Source organism: Piliocolobus tephrosceles, chromosome 7 (genome assembly GCF_002776525.5).
Source record: "Piliocolobus tephrosceles isolate RC106 chromosome 7, ASM277652v3, whole genome shotgun sequence".
Classification (NCBI taxonomy): domain Eukaryota; kingdom Metazoa; phylum Chordata; class Mammalia; order Primates; family Cercopithecidae; genus Piliocolobus; species Piliocolobus tephrosceles.
In genome coordinates, this window is record NC_045440.1 from 25671550 (window position 1) to 25689014 (window position 17465).

General features: G+C 47.8%; 1 protein-coding gene across 5 annotated transcripts in view; it reads left to right on the forward strand.

The window, feature by feature from the left end:
- PTK2B (protein tyrosine kinase 2 beta) overlaps nucleotides 1-17465 on the forward strand; it is a 134653-nt gene that overhangs the window by 93123 nt on the left and 24065 nt on the right. For all 5 annotated transcript variants that reach the window (XM_023216778.1, XM_023216782.1, XM_023216780.1 and 2 more), the window contains exons 3-14: nucleotides 1063-1241; nucleotides 1822-1909; nucleotides 3468-3547; nucleotides 11228-11290; nucleotides 11500-11554; nucleotides 12006-12146; nucleotides 12524-12598; nucleotides 13387-13488; nucleotides 14654-14771; nucleotides 15309-15348; nucleotides 15749-15795; nucleotides 16988-17038. In XM_023216778.1, the coding sequence (XP_023072546.1) occupies nucleotides 1063-1241; nucleotides 1822-1909; nucleotides 3468-3547; nucleotides 11228-11290; nucleotides 11500-11554; nucleotides 12006-12146; nucleotides 12524-12598; nucleotides 13387-13488; nucleotides 14654-14771; nucleotides 15309-15348; nucleotides 15749-15795; nucleotides 16988-17038 (1039 nt within the window). The remainder of the gene's footprint in view (nucleotides 1-1062; nucleotides 1242-1821; nucleotides 1910-3467; nucleotides 3548-11227; nucleotides 11291-11499; nucleotides 11555-12005; nucleotides 12147-12523; nucleotides 12599-13386; nucleotides 13489-14653; nucleotides 14772-15308; nucleotides 15349-15748; nucleotides 15796-16987; nucleotides 17039-17465) is intronic.

Below are 17465 nucleotides of genomic sequence, written 5' to 3' on the forward strand. Positions count from 1 at the left end.
CCAGCTACTCGGGAGGATGAGGCAGGACAATGGCTTGAACCTGGGAGGCAGAGGTTGCAGTGAGCCGAGATCGCATCACTGCACTCCAGCCTGGGTGACAAAGTGAGACTCCATCTCAAGAAAAAAAAAAAATGGCACCAAAGTGATTTCAGAACTAGGCAGGGCCTTACAGATGGACTTCCAGGCAGCTGCCCCGTTGGCCCACCTGTTAATCCATATCTGGCTCTAGGCCAGGAAGCTGTGGCATCAGGGTGGGAAACAGGGAGTCTATTAACCTCTGGTTAACAAGAAAGCAGGAACGAGAGGGCACCTGGTTTCTTGCCAGCACTCCTTTCTTGTGTCCCTGCTCATGTGGGGATTGTGGCACTTAATCCTTCCAAGTGAATCTTGTTCTTATCTTGTCCAGCCTCCCCACTCCACGAATCAGCTTGGCCTAGTAGAAATCCTCAGATTTTAGTGTCCCAAGATTCCAAATCCTAGTTTAATTCCGTGGATTGTGAGACCTATATTAGTTTCTCCATCAGCCACATGGGGATGGTAACACCTGCTGCCCTGTGTTGTGTGGATTCAATGAAATCATGTCTGCAAATGCCTGGTATAGGAACTCAGTGCTGCTGAGTATACCATGTCTAGCAGTGCCTGGTATAGGAACTCAGTGATGCTGGCTGAATTGCAAGCCACTCAGAAGATGCTGTTCATATGGTGGATGTTATTATTAATAGGTAATTGGTAATTTTGGTAATTACTAATTGGTAATTATTAATTGGTTAGGTTGTAATGAGGTGCAGAAGCAAATTTTTGGTATTCATTGCCTCTTTGCATTTTCTCCTTAACTTCTGCTCTCTCAGTTCGTCTATCTCTGCCTCATTTCACCCATTTGTCAATTTATCAGCTAGAGCCCATTGTGTACAAATCTTCCCCTAAGTGCTAGAGAATGAGAGACAAATTGAACTTGAAGACAGAATCCCACCCTAGAGAATCACACTTTTCAGGTCTGTGTGAGAATTGTGAGAGCCCAAAGGAGGGCACCCCTGAGTCGTGCCTCTGTCTTCTCCTCTGCAGGAGATTATCACCTCCATCCTGCTGAGCGGGCGGATTGGGCCCAACATCCAGCTGGCTGAGTGCTATGGGCTGAGGTTGAAGCACATGAAGTCCGATGAGATCCACTGGCTGCACCCGCAGATGACGGTGGGTGAGGTGCAGGACAAGTATGAGTGTCTGCACGTGGAAGCCGAGTGGAGGTAGGAGTGGACTCCTGGGCTCTGAAAGTGGGGAGGAGAGGAATTTGGGGTGGGAAGGCCCTGGGAGTTCCTCCCTTAGAGCACTCCCTGCCTCAGAAACTTCTAGCAAACCTGAATGGCATTTCTAGGCTTAGTCTTCCTCCAGTATCAAATGCATGTATTTTCCAAGACCTAACCTGGGCTTCATAGACTATCCCCATCCCAGAGCAGACACCTAAAGATAACCCTAAACGGGATGCTGACAGTGCTAGGGGAAAAGAGAGACAGAAGGGTGGGGCGGATGGAAAGCCCAGGTCCAGGGCTAGCCTATGAACCTAAGAGAAACAGCTGCCATGAGGGAGAAAGGTGGAGAGTCAGGGCTAGCTCTGACCACCTGCCAGCCACCTCCCTGTTTATGGTCCCCTGCCCAACCACAGAGGAGGGAAAGAGAAAAACCAGCCCTGAATGGGTGGCCACGAGACCCACGGGCAGCCCTTCCTTTTGCACTGGGGAATGGACTTGCTTCTGCCCTTGGGGTCCTACTCCTTTCTTCAGACACCAGCTTCTCTGTGTCAACCAGAGCCTGAATGTCCTGTTGCAGGTATGACCTTCAAATCCGCTACTTGCCAGAAGACTTCATGGAGAGCCTGAAGGAGGACAGGACCACGCTGCTTTATTTTTACCAACAGGTAAAAAGTACTTTATCTTCTTACCCTGAGGCTACCATTGCACCTTAAATGCCTAGCATGAACCATTCTGTCCTAGGGAGATGGAAAGACAAAGCCCAGATTATGGAGGGCCCAGGCTAGGAAGCTTCTCTTAAAGAAGGTCCTTGGTCTATGGTCAACAGCTCCAATCCCGCTTCTCTCTCAGTACTTAAGCACTGGCTAAACTGCCCCGTGTGCTCCCAACTCCTCTTGGACTTTTCTGGTGGCCCAGGAGACCTGACTAGTGAAGCAGCAAGAGCAGGTCCAAGATGAATCCTGCAGTGCTTACTACGCAGCTCTGCAGTCTGTTGTCCACTAATCCAGCTCTGCCATTCACTAATCTGATAGCCCTGAGGGACCTCATTTACTTGCATGAAGCTATTTCCTCTGCTATAAAATTATTATGGGGATCATAATAATAACACTTACTTTATAGGGTTGTTGTAGGGACCAGATGATATCATTGGCTGCTAAATTGACTCTCCAAAGAAAAATTCCGTTACATGTAGCACTTGCCTATTTATTTATTTATTTATTTATTTATTTAATTTATTTCAATGGGTTTTTGGGGGGAACGGGTGGTGTTGGTTACATGAACAATTTCTTTAGTGGTGATTTCTGAGATGTTGGTGCACCCATCACCCAAGCAGTATACACTGCACCCAGTGTGTAGTCTTTTATCCCTCACTTCTCTCTCACCCTTTCCCCTGAGTCCCCATAGTCCGTTGTATCATTCTTATGCCTTTGCATCATCATGGTTAGCTCCCACTTATGAGTGAGAACATACAATGTTGGTTTTCCATTCTGAAGTTACTTCACTTAGAATAATGGTCTCCAACTCCATCCAGGTTGCTGCAAATACTGTTATTTCATTCATTTTTATGGCACTTGCCAATTTCTCTGGTGTAAATACCACCCACATACTTGGCCTATTTCAAGCTACCAATAGGATACCTACTTGCTCACAAAACTTCTGAAAACTTAATAACCGGCTCTCAGGAGCTGTTTTGACCATCTCAGACTTCCTGGACGGAATGCATATGCAGAGCCAAGCCTAGCACCAGGTGCAGAACAAAGCACAGCATCAACATGAGTGGCCATTGTTGTTTTCTGTCTGGTCCTAGGTCCCTCCAAGATCTCCCTCCTGGTTTGCTAGAGACTGAGCTAGATTTTTCTTGGCCTGTCAATGACATTTATCATTACTTACCAACAGGGCTTTGGATAAATTACTGACTCCTTGCAAAATCTCAGTTTCCTTCTATCCAAAATGGGGGGCAGGGGAGGGGAATCTGAACTTCCTGCCTATGGAGCAGGGAGAGAATGCCTGTAAAAGCACCTCAGAAACCTCACAGCCTCGGCCTGTGGAGGCACAGGCACCTCTTGCCCGCGTGCTCTCCATCCCTGCTCCATGCTTGTTTGTAGTTGGGTGGGTGGCTGTCGCTGAGGGAGGCAGAATGAGGCCCTTCATCTTCTGAGGCCTCTGTTCTGAGAAGTCGGGGGTGAGGGTACAAGTCTGATGCTTGACCTTTCTCCCCACCAGCTCCGAAACGACTATATGCAGCGCTACGCCAGCAAGGTCAGCGAGGGCATGGCCCTGCAGCTGGGCTGCCTGGAGCTCAGGTATGTGGCCTTGAGGCCTCTGCTGGGAGGGCACTGTGCTGAGCTCTGGGCCGGCCCGGCCTTTCCCCATGTCCAAGATGGGAAGCAGGAATGAGTGTGTGGGAGCCAGGAAAGGGAGAGGTGGTGACCAGCAGCAGGTGAGGCTCTGAGGGTCTGGGTGTTGGGTCCTCAGGATGGTAGAGATAAGGGGACCAGCCCCCTCCCTAGTCTCACTCTCCTGGCTTCCGTTGCTGCCACTGCTCTTGCCTGCAGGCTGCTGGCTTCTTCCATCTGTCAACCACCTCTCCTGCTGTTCAAGCGATTCAGCAAATGTTTCTTGAGCACCAGACTGAGATTTGGGGGACATTTGAGCCTAGAGATGTCTATCTGTGTTGTCCATTGCTGTATCCCCATCTCCAGTAGGCAGTTGATCAATATGTGTGGAATTAGTACATCATCCAGAGAGGCCCTCACACTTCCATGTTGGGGAGGTGACAGATGTGTATACAATTAATCACAATACAAGGCAGAACGAGGGTGGCACCAACTTCCATGTAAGAGCCATTCATCCTGCCTGAGAGCGTCAGCAAGAGGGTATCTGAATTGCTCCTGGAAGGAGGAGAAAGATATCAATCAGCAGAGAACAGGGGTCAGGGGAGATATACTCCAGCGATCAGTGGAAGGAAAAGCATAGACTGCCAAATTGTGAGTTTGGAGGGGTAAGTTGGGGCTGATGGTGGAAGACACCATCAGGACAATGGCAGTCCAATGTTATCATTAGAATGATATTGTTAGAATGACATAATTAGAATGACAGTCTAAAAAATTAGGCCTTATTCTTGGCTGCCAGGGGGTCATTGCCATTCGGGACTGAGGAGGGTGATGTGGCTGACCTGTGCTCTAGCCCTGTCTTGACCAGGGCAGCGCCATTGAGTTTCACCATCCCCCACCTTTTCACCCTCTCCTTCCCTTCTCTCTACCCCTTCTCTATCTTAGAGCAGTGGTTTTAACATCTGCTTGCAAATCATAATCACCTGGGAGCTTAATAAACTGGAGGCATCCTGGCCCTACCCTTGGGAGATTTGATTTGGCAGGCCTGGGTTGGACCTTATCCTAGGCATTTTCGACCAGCCCCCTAGGTGACTTGAATACTATTAGTCATATGGGTTGATGGAAGGACTTTCAGGATGACTGCCAGGGAAATCACTGGCCAAGGATTACTTCCTGTTTTCTAGAACTGCATTTCCGGAGCCTTATCTGTGACCTCATGGTTAATAGAAAGTAGAACTCTGCTGCCACTTCTATAGAATGGGGGTCACTGGGGAGTTCTGGCTCCGTTGTTAGTCTCAGTCAGACAGAATGCTCTGGGGTCCTCTGGTGGGGGCAGTGGGGTGGCAAAGGGAGAGTCCCACTTTGATTTCAGCACCTGAGGCTGTTGGCATTAGTGACAGAATAGGTCAAGGGCAGCTTCGAGGGCTTCACATTTGGTGACTTTGTCTCAAGAAGCAAGGGAGCATTTGAGTCTTCTGCACAGAAGAGGCCTGCCGTCCCTGCAGCTGCTTAGAAGGCATCCTAGCTCACTGCCATTAGTAATAATCTTGGGAGCTCAGTGCTGGCAGACCAGGGACAGTCTGCAAAGTTTATTTTATTATCTATGCCTTTTATCCCTTCTCAGACTGCTCGGCTCCTGTGACCTGCATTACATCCTCCTATACAGTCTCATCTTCCCCTATAAAATTAGAAAAGTCAAAAAAGCTTATCTTTACCTTTTTATTTATGGATCTAGTGTCACTTTGAGACAGGATGCTAGTGTCATTTTGAGACATCTATCACTTGTCACCTGTCAAGCAGTCATCACTTAGTTGTAAAACAGCATCACAAAGACCCATTAACATTCTATTTTATTTTATTATATCCTCCAATCATCCCCAGACTATTACTGGTGGTGGCCTAAGCTCCAGGCACTGCACTGATGTTTTGGAGGACAGGGCAAGGCATCCGACATGACTCCTGTAGGTCGTATTGTCAAGAGTGTGACTGCTGATATCTGCTAGAACCAATGCAGGATGATTCTAAAAGCCATGCTTGTTTTGTGCAAGAGACGTATTGTTTCACATCTCCTGAGTGTGAGGAACAGAGTCAGAGAGATGTTCCTATTCTTACTGGTTGACCATTGAAATGTGGGGTATATGATATTAGGGAGAGGATATGGAAAACACCTATTTTGTAAACCAAATAGAAGATTTGCAGGTCTAATAATTTTTAAAGTTGAATGCAGTTATTTGTTATGATGAGCCATTTTAAAGTCAAGTTAGAACTATTTCTCACCCAGAGAGAATTGGACACATTTCAGAAAATCAGGCCATTAGGCAGAATTTTCTACGGCTGCAGCTCTTGCCTAAAATTGTCCCAGAGTGTGGGGCTACCTACAAATCATGGGCAATAATCCCATGTCCTATTAACATCATTGATTGTGTCACCTGCCTAAAGATATACAGCATCTCCAGGAAAAACATTGCATTATTTCCTAGCTTATAAAAGAGGTATGATGTATGCCTGGATATGAGATTAGTGAAATGAATCCTCCGTGGAGTCCTGTGTTTCCTGAGTTACTCTGGGCAAGTTGATTACTCTCTCTCTGCCTGGATTCCTTCATCTGTAAAATAGGAATGATGATAGTAACATTATAGTAACATTGTGTTACTATAAAACATGTTATGTTATCATATAATATTTGTTATACTATATAACATAGAACAATGTTATGTTACTATATAACATATATGTGTTGCTATGTAACATATATGCTACTATATAACATACATGCTACTATATAATATGTATGTTATGTTACTATTGTATAGTGTTGCATAGTATACTATAGTATAGTATTGTATAGTATTGCATACTATACAATAGTAACATAACAAACCTTGCAGGGTTGTCAATGAATAGTAAATGAGTTAATGTATTTAAAGTAATTAGAGCAATGGCAAGGACCAAAGTATTCAATAATTATTTATTTTATTTTACTTACTTTTTTTCTCTTTACCCTTCTTTCATTTATTTATTTTGAATAGGCTTTATTCTTTAGAGAAGTTACAGGTTCACAGCAAAATTGAGCAGAAGGTACAGAGTTCCTATATACCCTCTTCCCCACACATGCACAGCCTCCCCTACTATCGACATTCTCCATCAGAGTTCCCCACCAAAGTGGTGCATTTGTTACAATTGATGAGCCTACATTGACACATCATTATTACCTAAAACCTGTAGTTTACATTAGGGTTCACTCTTGGTATTGTATGTTCTATGGGTTGGCTAAATGAATGATGACCTATATCCACCATTATAGTATTGCACAGAGTAGTTTCACTGCCCTGAAATTTCTCCATACTCCACCTATCCATCCCTCCTTCCCTCTAACCCTGGCAACCATTGATCATTTTATCATTGCCATACTTTTGCCTTTTCCAGAATCTCATATAGCGGGAATGATGCCTAGTTAACTTTATTCACTTATTGGAGATGCTTTATAAATGCCAAATGTTTGATCTAAATAATGCCTCTAAATGAAAGTTTGAAATTCAGGGCCTCTATGCTAGAAATCAGTACCTGCCCAGTTTGAGGAACCAAATAACTTCTCCCCCTTGACCTGAGACACCTAGGACTATTGTCCACCCCCAGCAGAGCCCTAAAACAACAACAACAACAAAGACAACAACACAGAGTGAATGTTTAACCCCAGATTAGTTAAGTAACTGATAATAAATAAAGATTAGAGAAACAGCACACAGCTTGCTTTGCATCAAAAGGTATCTTGGTTTGTAGTTAATTTCTATTGATGTTTAGTAGAAAAAAAGAAACCAACTGGATTTGATTTAGTTGTTTCCTTATTTTCTGCTGTCCTTACCTGGGTATCAGTCATAAGCCTGTATCTGATTATAGACTCCACCGCTGTCCACCTGGTGTTAGCTACTCAAAATTGCAGTCTTGAGCTGGAAGGACCAGTCAGGCACTAGAGGGCACTCCGGGTAGGCACGGCCTCACTGAGTGATGGTGGTTCAGGCATATTTGGGAGACTTGGGTGCCCCTGGAGAGCAACTGAGATGGGACTCAGCACAGAAGATTGGGAAGTTCCCTTGCTGGGGAGAGCAGCGTCTCCCTTGAGTGATGGTTACTAGTTCTCCCAGACGTTCCCAAGATGTTCAGATTGTGGCACATCTGAGTGATTGGACACTTTTGTCAATGGTGACTATGTAAATGATCTTCTATGCCTGAGAGAGAGAAGGGCCATCTGGGACACAGGGAGTGGGCTAAGCAAGCTGGATTCAGGAGTTTGGGACGAATTTGATGTGCTAGCTGAGCTTTCTTTATCGTAATAAAACATTTTTCCATTCACTACCACCTTGATCATGCTAAAATGTTGGATTTTTTTATGTGCCTGAATTGCTCAGTGTTAATTTCAAAATGTGTTTACCCTTTCACTTAGCTAACCCTGTTTTTAAAAATGTAATATTTAAATATCTCAGTCTTCCAAATTCTTTCTTCACAAGTCTCAAAGTTCATTTATTCGTTCAACAACAGATCATAAGCCTGGAGTGGCTTTAGGAGACCACTCTTCTTTGTGGCTGGGAAGCAGATCTCACCCCATGGGTGGGCAATGCATCCCTCCTGCCTGGCACAGTCTTCTCATTTCCCTTTCCAGCCTAGTAAGCTCCTCTATCTTCTGGCACCTTTAGAAAACGTACTGAGCCCGTGTTACCTGCCTGTCCTCTACATACACAGGAAACCTCAGCGTGAGCCTATGAGGTGTCAATTACAAGCAGTGTGACCATCTGCTCTTCTCATCAAGCCAGCCTAAGGGTCTCTTCATCTTGAAGCCTTTTCTGCCCCATCCTGACCCCCTCCATCCTCCTTTGCAATACCACTGTACTTGCGCAGAGCTCTGTGAGGCAATGACATGTCCCTGTGCACCAGATTGTGAAATTCTGTCAAATCCTTAGAGTCAGAATGAGTGCTGCCTTTGCCTGGCACATAAGAGCTCAATACATAGTTGAATAAATGGATAACTCTGAAAGAACTGAAATCTTCTTCCTCAGTGGACCTTTGCCAACATTTATTCTGTTAGAATTAAATAGCTGTGTACAGCAAGCCAATGTGTTCAGTTACCTAGGTGTATATTTTATGGCTCACTCAACCCAGGGGAACTACAGATGACCAAGCTACCTATAATCACCCTGAGGTTTCTTATTACTGTGGAGGTCGAGCAGGTAACACTGGCTTGAAACATTTTCTAAAGCTGCCATGGTCAATCGTATGGAATTTGGGGATCTTAAGTGCAGGCACTCTTCAAGTGGGAGGAGGAAGAGGAGGAGGGGCTTCCATCCAGGGGAGAATCCTGGGTAGGCTTCTCATGTCCTATACCTCAGAGGCCCCCAACCTTTTGGGCACCAGGGACCAGTTTCGTGGAAGACAATTTTTCCATGGACTGGGGTTGGGGTGGGGGATGGTTTCAGGATGATTCAAGCACATTATATTTATTGTGTACTTTATTTCTATTATTATTACATTGTAACATATAATAAAATAAATGTACAACTCACCATAATGTAGAATCAGTGCGAACCCTAAGCTTGTTTTCCTGCAACTAGACAGTCCATCTGGATGTGATAGGAGGCAGTGACAGATCACTGAGCATTGGATTCTCATAAGGAGCATGAAACCTAGATCCCTTTCATACATGGTTCACAATAGGGTTCACACTCCTATGAGAATCTAATGTCGCCACTGATCTGACAGGAGATGGAACTCAGGCAATATAGCAAGTGATGGGGGACAGCTGTAAATACAGATGAAACGTCAGTCACTCACCCACTGCTCACATCCTGCTCTGCAGCCAGCTTCCTAACAGGCCACGGACCAGCACCGGTCCATGGCCCGGGCGTTGGGGACCTTCGCTACATCTGAATGTCATTCCTATCTGCCAGTCTTCTGGTTTCCAATTCTGCACATCTGCCCTTAGCAAGAACATCCCATCTCAGGCACCATTGTTTACCTCCCTCTGTCAGACACCCAGTACAGAGAAGTAAGAGTAGGGAAGGACCCTCTTCTTAGTTTTCTAAATTCTTTTCTTGGATCAAATTCCCAGGGTTTTCTAGCCTCACTACTAGTGACATTTGGGGCTGGATGCTTCTTTGTTAGGGGGGGTTGGGGGTTGGCTTCCTGTGCATTGAAGGATGTTTAGCAGTATCCCTGGTCTCTACCCACTTGAGGCTGGTAGCACCACCAGCCCCCTACTCCAACTAGGTATGATAACCAAAACTATGTCCAGACATTGCCCAGTGTTTCCGGCTAGGGCACAGAGTGCAAAATTGGGACCGTATTTCTTAAGAGGTAACTACTTATTTTGCTTGACAATATATTCAAAGACACCATTTATTAAAAATTGTTAAGGATATAGCATTTTATGTTTTACATTTTTATTGGGTACTTCCTCTATGATTTCATGCCTTGAGTGTCTTCTTTTCAGTTTTTTTGAGACGGAGTTTCACTCCCATGCTGGAGTGCAATGGCGCAATCTTGGCTCACTGCAACCTCCGCCTCCCGGGTTCAAGTGATTCTCCTGCAGCCTCCCAAGTAGCTAGGACTACAGGCATGTGCCACCACGCCCAGCTAATTTTTGTGTTTTTAGTAGAGACAAGGTTTCACCATGTTGGCCAGAATGGTCTCAATCTCTTGACCTTGTGATCTGCCCGCCTTGGCCTCCTTAAGTACTGGGGATTACAGTCGTGAGCCACCACGCCCGACCTAACCTTCCTATTTTCTAAACACAGTGAACTGTCTAAAAGTCATTACTTTTGAATCATAAGTTACTTCCCTCACTCTGCTTATAGTATTAGTTGCACAAAAGTTTTACCAGATATTTATAAGGATGCCTGAATTAAAGGAACGCTGAATGACTTTAATATAAGATCAGGAGTAGGATAATGTCTGCAGCAGTCAATGAAATTACTAGACACAGTGACCCAGACAGGGAAGGGAGGCTGGCACATGTGAGGACATTAGCTATTTGGTCTCAGCTTAAGCCACAATTACATAAAAATATTTATCAAAGCATACATTTTTAGGGGAAATGAGACTTAAAGAATATGAGTAAAGTATAATAGCTGTCTCCTCTGGTTAGACTATGAAAAATTTTATTTTTTTCTTCTGTAAGTCCTAAAGTTTATATATATACAGTGCTACATTTAACAAGTATCTAAATGAACACACAAACATACACACATATAATATCTCAGAGATAGCAAATAAGTGAAAAGGAAATCACAAAAGTCCCCCAGGACCTACAGGTGAAGGTCGGTGTTCCTAGGCTGATCATTCAAGCATTGGCTGCCTTGGGCCTTTGTTCTGAGAGGCCACAGATGGAGCCACCATCTTCCTCCTCAGCCCAGTATCTGCCCAGTCCTAGCGTGAGTTTCCTAGGATCCAAGGCTGGAGTCTTTTCTTTGAATGAAATTTGTGGGGGTTTCCTTTTCCTCACAGGTCAAAATACTAAATTTTATGACTTTCCTAACTTCCTTTCTCCTGATGATCCCCACATATGGCAGGGGAAGGGGGCTTCTAGTGGCCTGAGGTGCCCTGGGTCTGACTGCCTCATTCTCCAGCCTTCAGCCCCCCCTCCACCACCTCTTTCTCCAGGCGGTTCTTCAAGGATATGCCCCACAATGCCCTTGACAAGAAGTCCAACTTCGAGCTCCTAGAGTAAGTTCTGGGGTCGCCCACCTCCCCTCCCTTCCTGTCCTTCCATGCGTACTTTTCCTCCTCACCCTCTCCTCCACCCCTCCCCAGACCAGAGCCCCACAGGGCCTGTCTCCAGGTCCCAAAGCCTTCTCACCTCTTCCTGATTGGCCCGCAGTCCTGGAATGGGGGTCAGGGGGAGTCATATGCTACCTTTTTCTTCCTTTTTGCAGAAAGGAAGTGGGGCTGGACTTGTTTTTCCCAAAGCAGATGCAGGAGAACTTAAAGGTGAGGAAACCAATTGGTGAGAACCTCTTTGTGCTGATTCCCAAGACGAGAGTGGAAGGGATGAGACTGGGGATACTCAGAGAAGCCAGGGCATCTGCATGGCCTTGGGCATTTGGACACAGGACCATTAAATGCACCCAGGGGTCCTCTCTGGGGCTGGGGATCCAACTGTGACATGCCTGGGCTCCCGCTCCGCATCCAAGCCTAATCAGCTCTGTGGCCCCAGTACTGGGAAGCCACCCCTTGCCCCCTCCACTTCCTTCATAGGGGTATGGGGAGTCTCCCTTGAGACAATGGGTATGTATTTTAGGTCATAGATCACAGCTGCTTTGGGGGCAAAGGCGCTGGGGATCATTTTCGAGCAGCGGGCAGTCTCTCAGTGAGACCCTAAGGGAAGGAGTGAGACCTGGGAGGAGCAGACCTTGCTCACACTGCCCATCCCCTCCCCCAGCCCAAACAGTTCCGGAAGATGATCCAGCAGACCTTCCAGCAGTATGCCTCGCTCAGGGAGGAGGAGTGTGTCATGAAGTTCTTCAACACTCTCGCAGGCTTCGCCAACATCGACCAGGAGACCTACCGCTGTGAACTCATTGTAATGTCAGGCTCTCTTGATCCTCTCCCTGACCTGGATCCCAGGCCTCTCGGGAAAGGGGGCCAGGAGGGGCCAGGGAGACGCTGCAGTTGCTGCAGATTCTCAGGCAGCAGGGCCTCGTTGACCTGCCGACAGTAGAAGTCACAAGCATCCCCTTGCCTGAAGCAGGCACTGAAATTTTGGCCTCCAGCTCTGGGAGGTGGGCAGGACAGGAAAGGTGTCAGGAGGGGAAAATCCATATGGCCAGGGTTTTCGGCAGGAAGTAGCTGGAGACCCAGGAAATGGTGGCCTGTGTCTAGCTTAGGGAGCTTTTCTTAAGTTTCTGAAGAATGGGGAGGGCAGCTCTGGAACAACAGTACCCTCTCCTTTTATTCCAGCAAGGATGGAACATTACTGTGGACCTGGTCATTGGCCCTAAAGGGATCCGCCAGCTGACCAGTCAGGACGCAAAGGTAGAAAGACTGGGGGCTTGCCCCACCCAGCCCCAAGTGGGGAGGTCTTCCCCTCTCTGCTGCCTCCCGCCCTGTCTGCCCCTTCAGTTCTTCTTGCCCCCATTGCTGAGAGCAGAGTCCTTTCTAAGGCCATGCCCTGGCGTGAGCAGCAGTGGAGAGCGTTTGGAAATGGCATCGTGGGGTAGATGGCCCTTTACATCCCCGTGACTATCATCTACACAGAGGTGGTGGGAGGGGGAGACAGGGCCGCTATGATTACTCGCAGAGCTCAGCAGTGTTGCCCTTTCAGTGACAATATGAGGCATGATTCCCTTGGAAGTCGGGGGACCTGGGTCCAGTCCTGGCTCCACTGCCAGCTTGGCACATGACCTTGAGCAAGTCCTGGCTTTCTCTAGACCTCATTTTCTCCTTGGCATAGGGAGGGGCTTGGTCTAGATCAAGCTTGTGGTCCCAGGACGGCTTTGAATGCAGCCCAACACAAATTCGTAAACTTTCTTAAAACATGATGAGATTTTTTGTGTGATTTTTTTTTTTACACTCATCAAGTAGTGTTAGTGTATTTTATGTGTGGCCCAAGACAATTCTTCTTCCAATGTGCCCCAGGGAAGCCAAAAGATTGGACACCCCTGAACTAGAGGATCCTTCTAGCCTTAATAGTCTTTGATTCTCTCTTCATCTCCCAGAGAAACTCCCAGTTCCTCCTCACCCCAGCTCCCTCATACTGACCAATCTGCATGGCCCAGTCCTGGTAGTGGGATGGTCTGAAGCTCCCCCTTCTTTTCCCGCAGCCCACCTGCCTGGCCGAGTTCAAGCAGATCAGGTCCATCAGGTGCCTGCCACTGGAGGAGGGCCAGGCAGTACTGCAGCTGGGCATTGAAGGTGCCCCCCAGGTGAGTGTCTCTGGGCACCTGGCAGCTCTGCAGGGGATATAATGGCAAGTTGGGAGCTCTTGCTCAGACCAAAAGTCCATGGCACGCAGGAGGCCAGGAGCTTCCTGGCTTTGGGGATCGTGTTAAGAAAACTACACTAAGTTCTTAGACAAAAGGTACCAGGATGATGATAAATTGTAGGAAAATTGGGGAAACAATTTGTTTAATGTCAGGAAAGAAATTGGGAAGGTTTTCAGGTAGTGGAATGTTCAAGGTGAGCAGAAATCAGGTATAAATCACAGGCCTAAGTTTTACGAAGAGACCAATGATGTGGACATCAAGACCTCAAAAACACGGGGTTTTTTTGTTTGTTTGTTTTGTTTTGTTTTGTTTTGTTTTGTGGTAAAACACCCAGAGAGACCTCAGGCCGCAGAGTGTTCATCTCTCTCTCCTTTCGCCCATCTGTGCCCTGCCCCATTGCCTCCCCTCTCTTCCTTCCTTCCTTCCTTCTTTCCTTCCTTCCTTCCTTCCTTCCTTCCCTTCCCTTTCCTTTTCTTTTCTTTCCTTTCTTTCCTTTCTTGACAAAGTCTCACTCTGTCGCCCAGGCTAGAGTGCAGTGGTACAATTTCAGCTCACTGTAACCTCCGCCTCCTAAGTTCAACAGATTCTCCTGCCTCAGCCTCCTGAGTAGCTAGGACTACAGATGCATGCCACAAGCCCCAAGTAATTTTTTTACTTTTAGTAGAAAATTGGCCATGTTGGGAGGGAAAGATCCCATGTTGGCCAGGCTGGTCTCAAGCTCCCAACCTCAGGTGATCTGCCTGCCTCGCTCGGCCTCTTAAAGTGCTGGGATTATAGGTGTGAGCCACTGCGCCCAGCCCCCTCTTCTATTTTCTCAGCTTCTGCTTCTATTTATTGAGCACAACTAGATACCAGGCATTGTGCTGTGTGCTCAGAGGCCAAAATAAGTGAGGCCTGGGACTGCCTTTGGGGAGCATGGGCGTACAGGTGAAAGGGGTGACAGAATGCAGTCTGGACTCCAGGGTAGGGCCCCAGGAGAGGTTCAAACAACACTGGTATCCAGGCAAGGGTTGTGGCAGGGGTCCTGCCATCTGTTCTCCAGCCCTGGGGGTGGTCTCTAGCCAACGCTCTGGGGTTTCACCCTTGGCCGGTCTCTGCTCCTTAGGCCTTGTCCATCAAAACCTCATCCCTGGCAGAGGCTGAAAACATGGCTGACCTCATAGACGGCTACTGCCGGCTGCAGGGGGAGCACCAAGGCTCTCTCATCGTCCATCCTAGGAAAGGTGGGTTCCATTTAAAGGTAAAGTGGCTGGACCATGGGTGGCAGCACACCCAAGTCCCCAGAGGCAGAATGGCAGAAGCTAAGTGACTAATGGATAAGTGAATGAGGAGGCTTCCCCAACAGCCCAGCAGGAAGCTTCCAGTGGGCCCATCTTGGGCTTTAAGCCCTGGCTGGTCCACCTACCCACAGCCCTGCTAGTCAACGTCCACAGAGAGGCAACTTCTGGAGGAGAAGCGTTTTAGCCCCAGCAAGCTCAAAGCCATCACTAGAACAAGGCTGGTCCCGCCTGTGTGTGTCTCCATCTTGGGTCTTGGGTCTTGGGTCTTCCTTAATCAGGAAGCAGGGGTCCCAGCTAGAGCAGCCTCCAAGGAGGATTCCAGTTCTGGCCCAAGGCCTCCCTGGCCCCCAGGCTAGAAGAGAATGGAATTAGGGGCTGGGATGGGAGGAGAGTCCCTTTTAGGAATAGTGAGGAGGTCAGTCACCCACTTAGGCCCCTGTGTCCCCAGCTCCAACCTCCTCCTTCCTCCTCTCTTCCTAGATGGCGAGAAGCGGAACAGCCTGCCCCAGATCCCCATGCTGTGAGTACAGTGGGGTGCAGAGGATGGGGCCCTGAGCTTAGCCTGTGCTACTGAGAGGAAGAAGAAGAAACTGGGAGTCCCCACCTCCATAGTTTCTGGTTTTCAGGCCCAGGAGAACCCTGAAAAAAGATGATCTTTCCCTCCCAGTACAGGAGGGAATATTCCCTCCCAGTACTGCAGGAATATTTCTTTGCCTTCAGGCCACCTGGTGTTGTCCTGGGGGGTTGCTGCTGTCCCCCAACTCCAGCCCCTGGCAGCCTTGGCTCTGCTCCCAGGTCATTGCTAATCTGGACAGACTACTTCTCCACAGGGGGCAGGAGGAGAGGGCGGGCTGAGGCTACCCAGGGGAACATTACTGGACTCTGAGCTCACCTGGCTTCTACCCTCTCACCTCCTACAGAAACCTGGAGGCCCGGCGGTCCCACTTCTCAGAGAGCTGCAGCATAGGTGAGCTGCCTGCTGCATCCTCCACCTACTCCAGTTGCCTCCCATCTGCTTGCTCCCCGTTGCCTGCTCTCATGACATTGCCAAGGGTGTCCTCCAAGTTACAGGAAAACGATCCTCCCCCATAAATTCTCAATGATGGCTTTAAAATATCATGAATTGTGGCTGGGTACAGTGGCTCACGCCTGTAATCCCAGCACTTTGGGAGGCCAAGGTGGGTGGAGCATGATGTCAAGAAATCGAGACCATCCTGACCAACGTGGTGACACCCCATCTCTGCTAAATATACAAAAATTGGATGGGCATGGTGGCATGTGCCTGTAGTCCCAGCTACTTGGGCGACTGAGACAGGAAAATAGCTTGAACCCAGGAGGCGGAGGTTGCAGTGAGCTGAGATCGCACCACTGCACTCCAGCGTGTCAACCCAGGAAGATTACATCTCAAAAAAAAAAAAAAAAAAAACATGAATAGTAATCTCTAGTGTGTATTGAGTACTTAGTACATGGCACCATGTTTATCTTAGGCAACTTGGCCTGCCGTAACAAAATACCGTAGACTGCATGGCTTAAAACCAGATACTTTATTGCTCACAGTTCTAGAGGCTGGAGATCAAGGTGCTGGCTGAGTCTGCATCTGGTGAGGGCTTTAATCCTCATTTGCAGATAACTGTCCTTTCACTGTGGGCTCACGTGATGAAGAGAGAGTTCTGGCCTCTCTTCTGCTTATAAGGGCACGGATCCCATTATGTGGGCCCCACACTCAGGACTGCACCGCCTCCCAAAGGCCCCACCTCCTAATCCCATCGCATTGGGAGTTAGGGCTTCAACAAAGGAATTTGTGAGGTACACAAACATCTAGTCCTTAGTGGTATTAAACATGCAACAGGTATTATTTGATTCAATCTTTACCGCATCCCCCAGTATTCATTTCATAGAAGGGGAAACTGAGATTAAAGAAGATTAACCAACTTGCCCTAAATAATACAAGTTGGGAAGCAGAGAGCAGGGAGTTCAACCAAGGTGCCCTGGGCTCTTTGGCCACTCTAAAACCTGGGTTGGGAGCCCGGGACATGCCTGGCTTTTCCTCCTATCCCCTTGGTCTCCACTGGCCTCCAGCGGGGAGCCTCACACCTGATTTCTGGCGGTGCCCACTGAGGGCATCTTGTCCACATCTGCGCTTCTTCCTGTCATTCCAGAGTCAGACATCTATGCAGAGATTCCCGACGAAACCCTGCGAAGGCCTGGAGGTAGGTTCTCAACCCTGCCACAGCGACCACAGTCAAGGCCCTGTGAAATGACATGGCAAGGACTCTGGTGACACCACAGGGAATGTTCTTTTCTTCCTTTATCCTCCCTTCGTGCTAGGCTTAGACAGTGGCAAACCTGAGATGCTGTGGATTTGAAAGCTGAGATTTTTTTTTTATTCCTATACTGATTGCCCTTTTGTGTGCCCATGGAGCTGTGTGGGGATTCTAATAACTTGGACCTGGGACCCAACCTTCAGAGGGAACAGGGTGATGGCTCTTCCCTGAGACAATGGAACATTCTAGACCCCCATTTCCCCAGCCCAGCCCCTGGATCTTGGCTGAGGTGTTACAGGTCTGGTGATGCCTGGCTTTGGAGCCTGCAGACACTTAGGTTCCCTGGGGGGCACCACCGATCTCTGTGATCTGC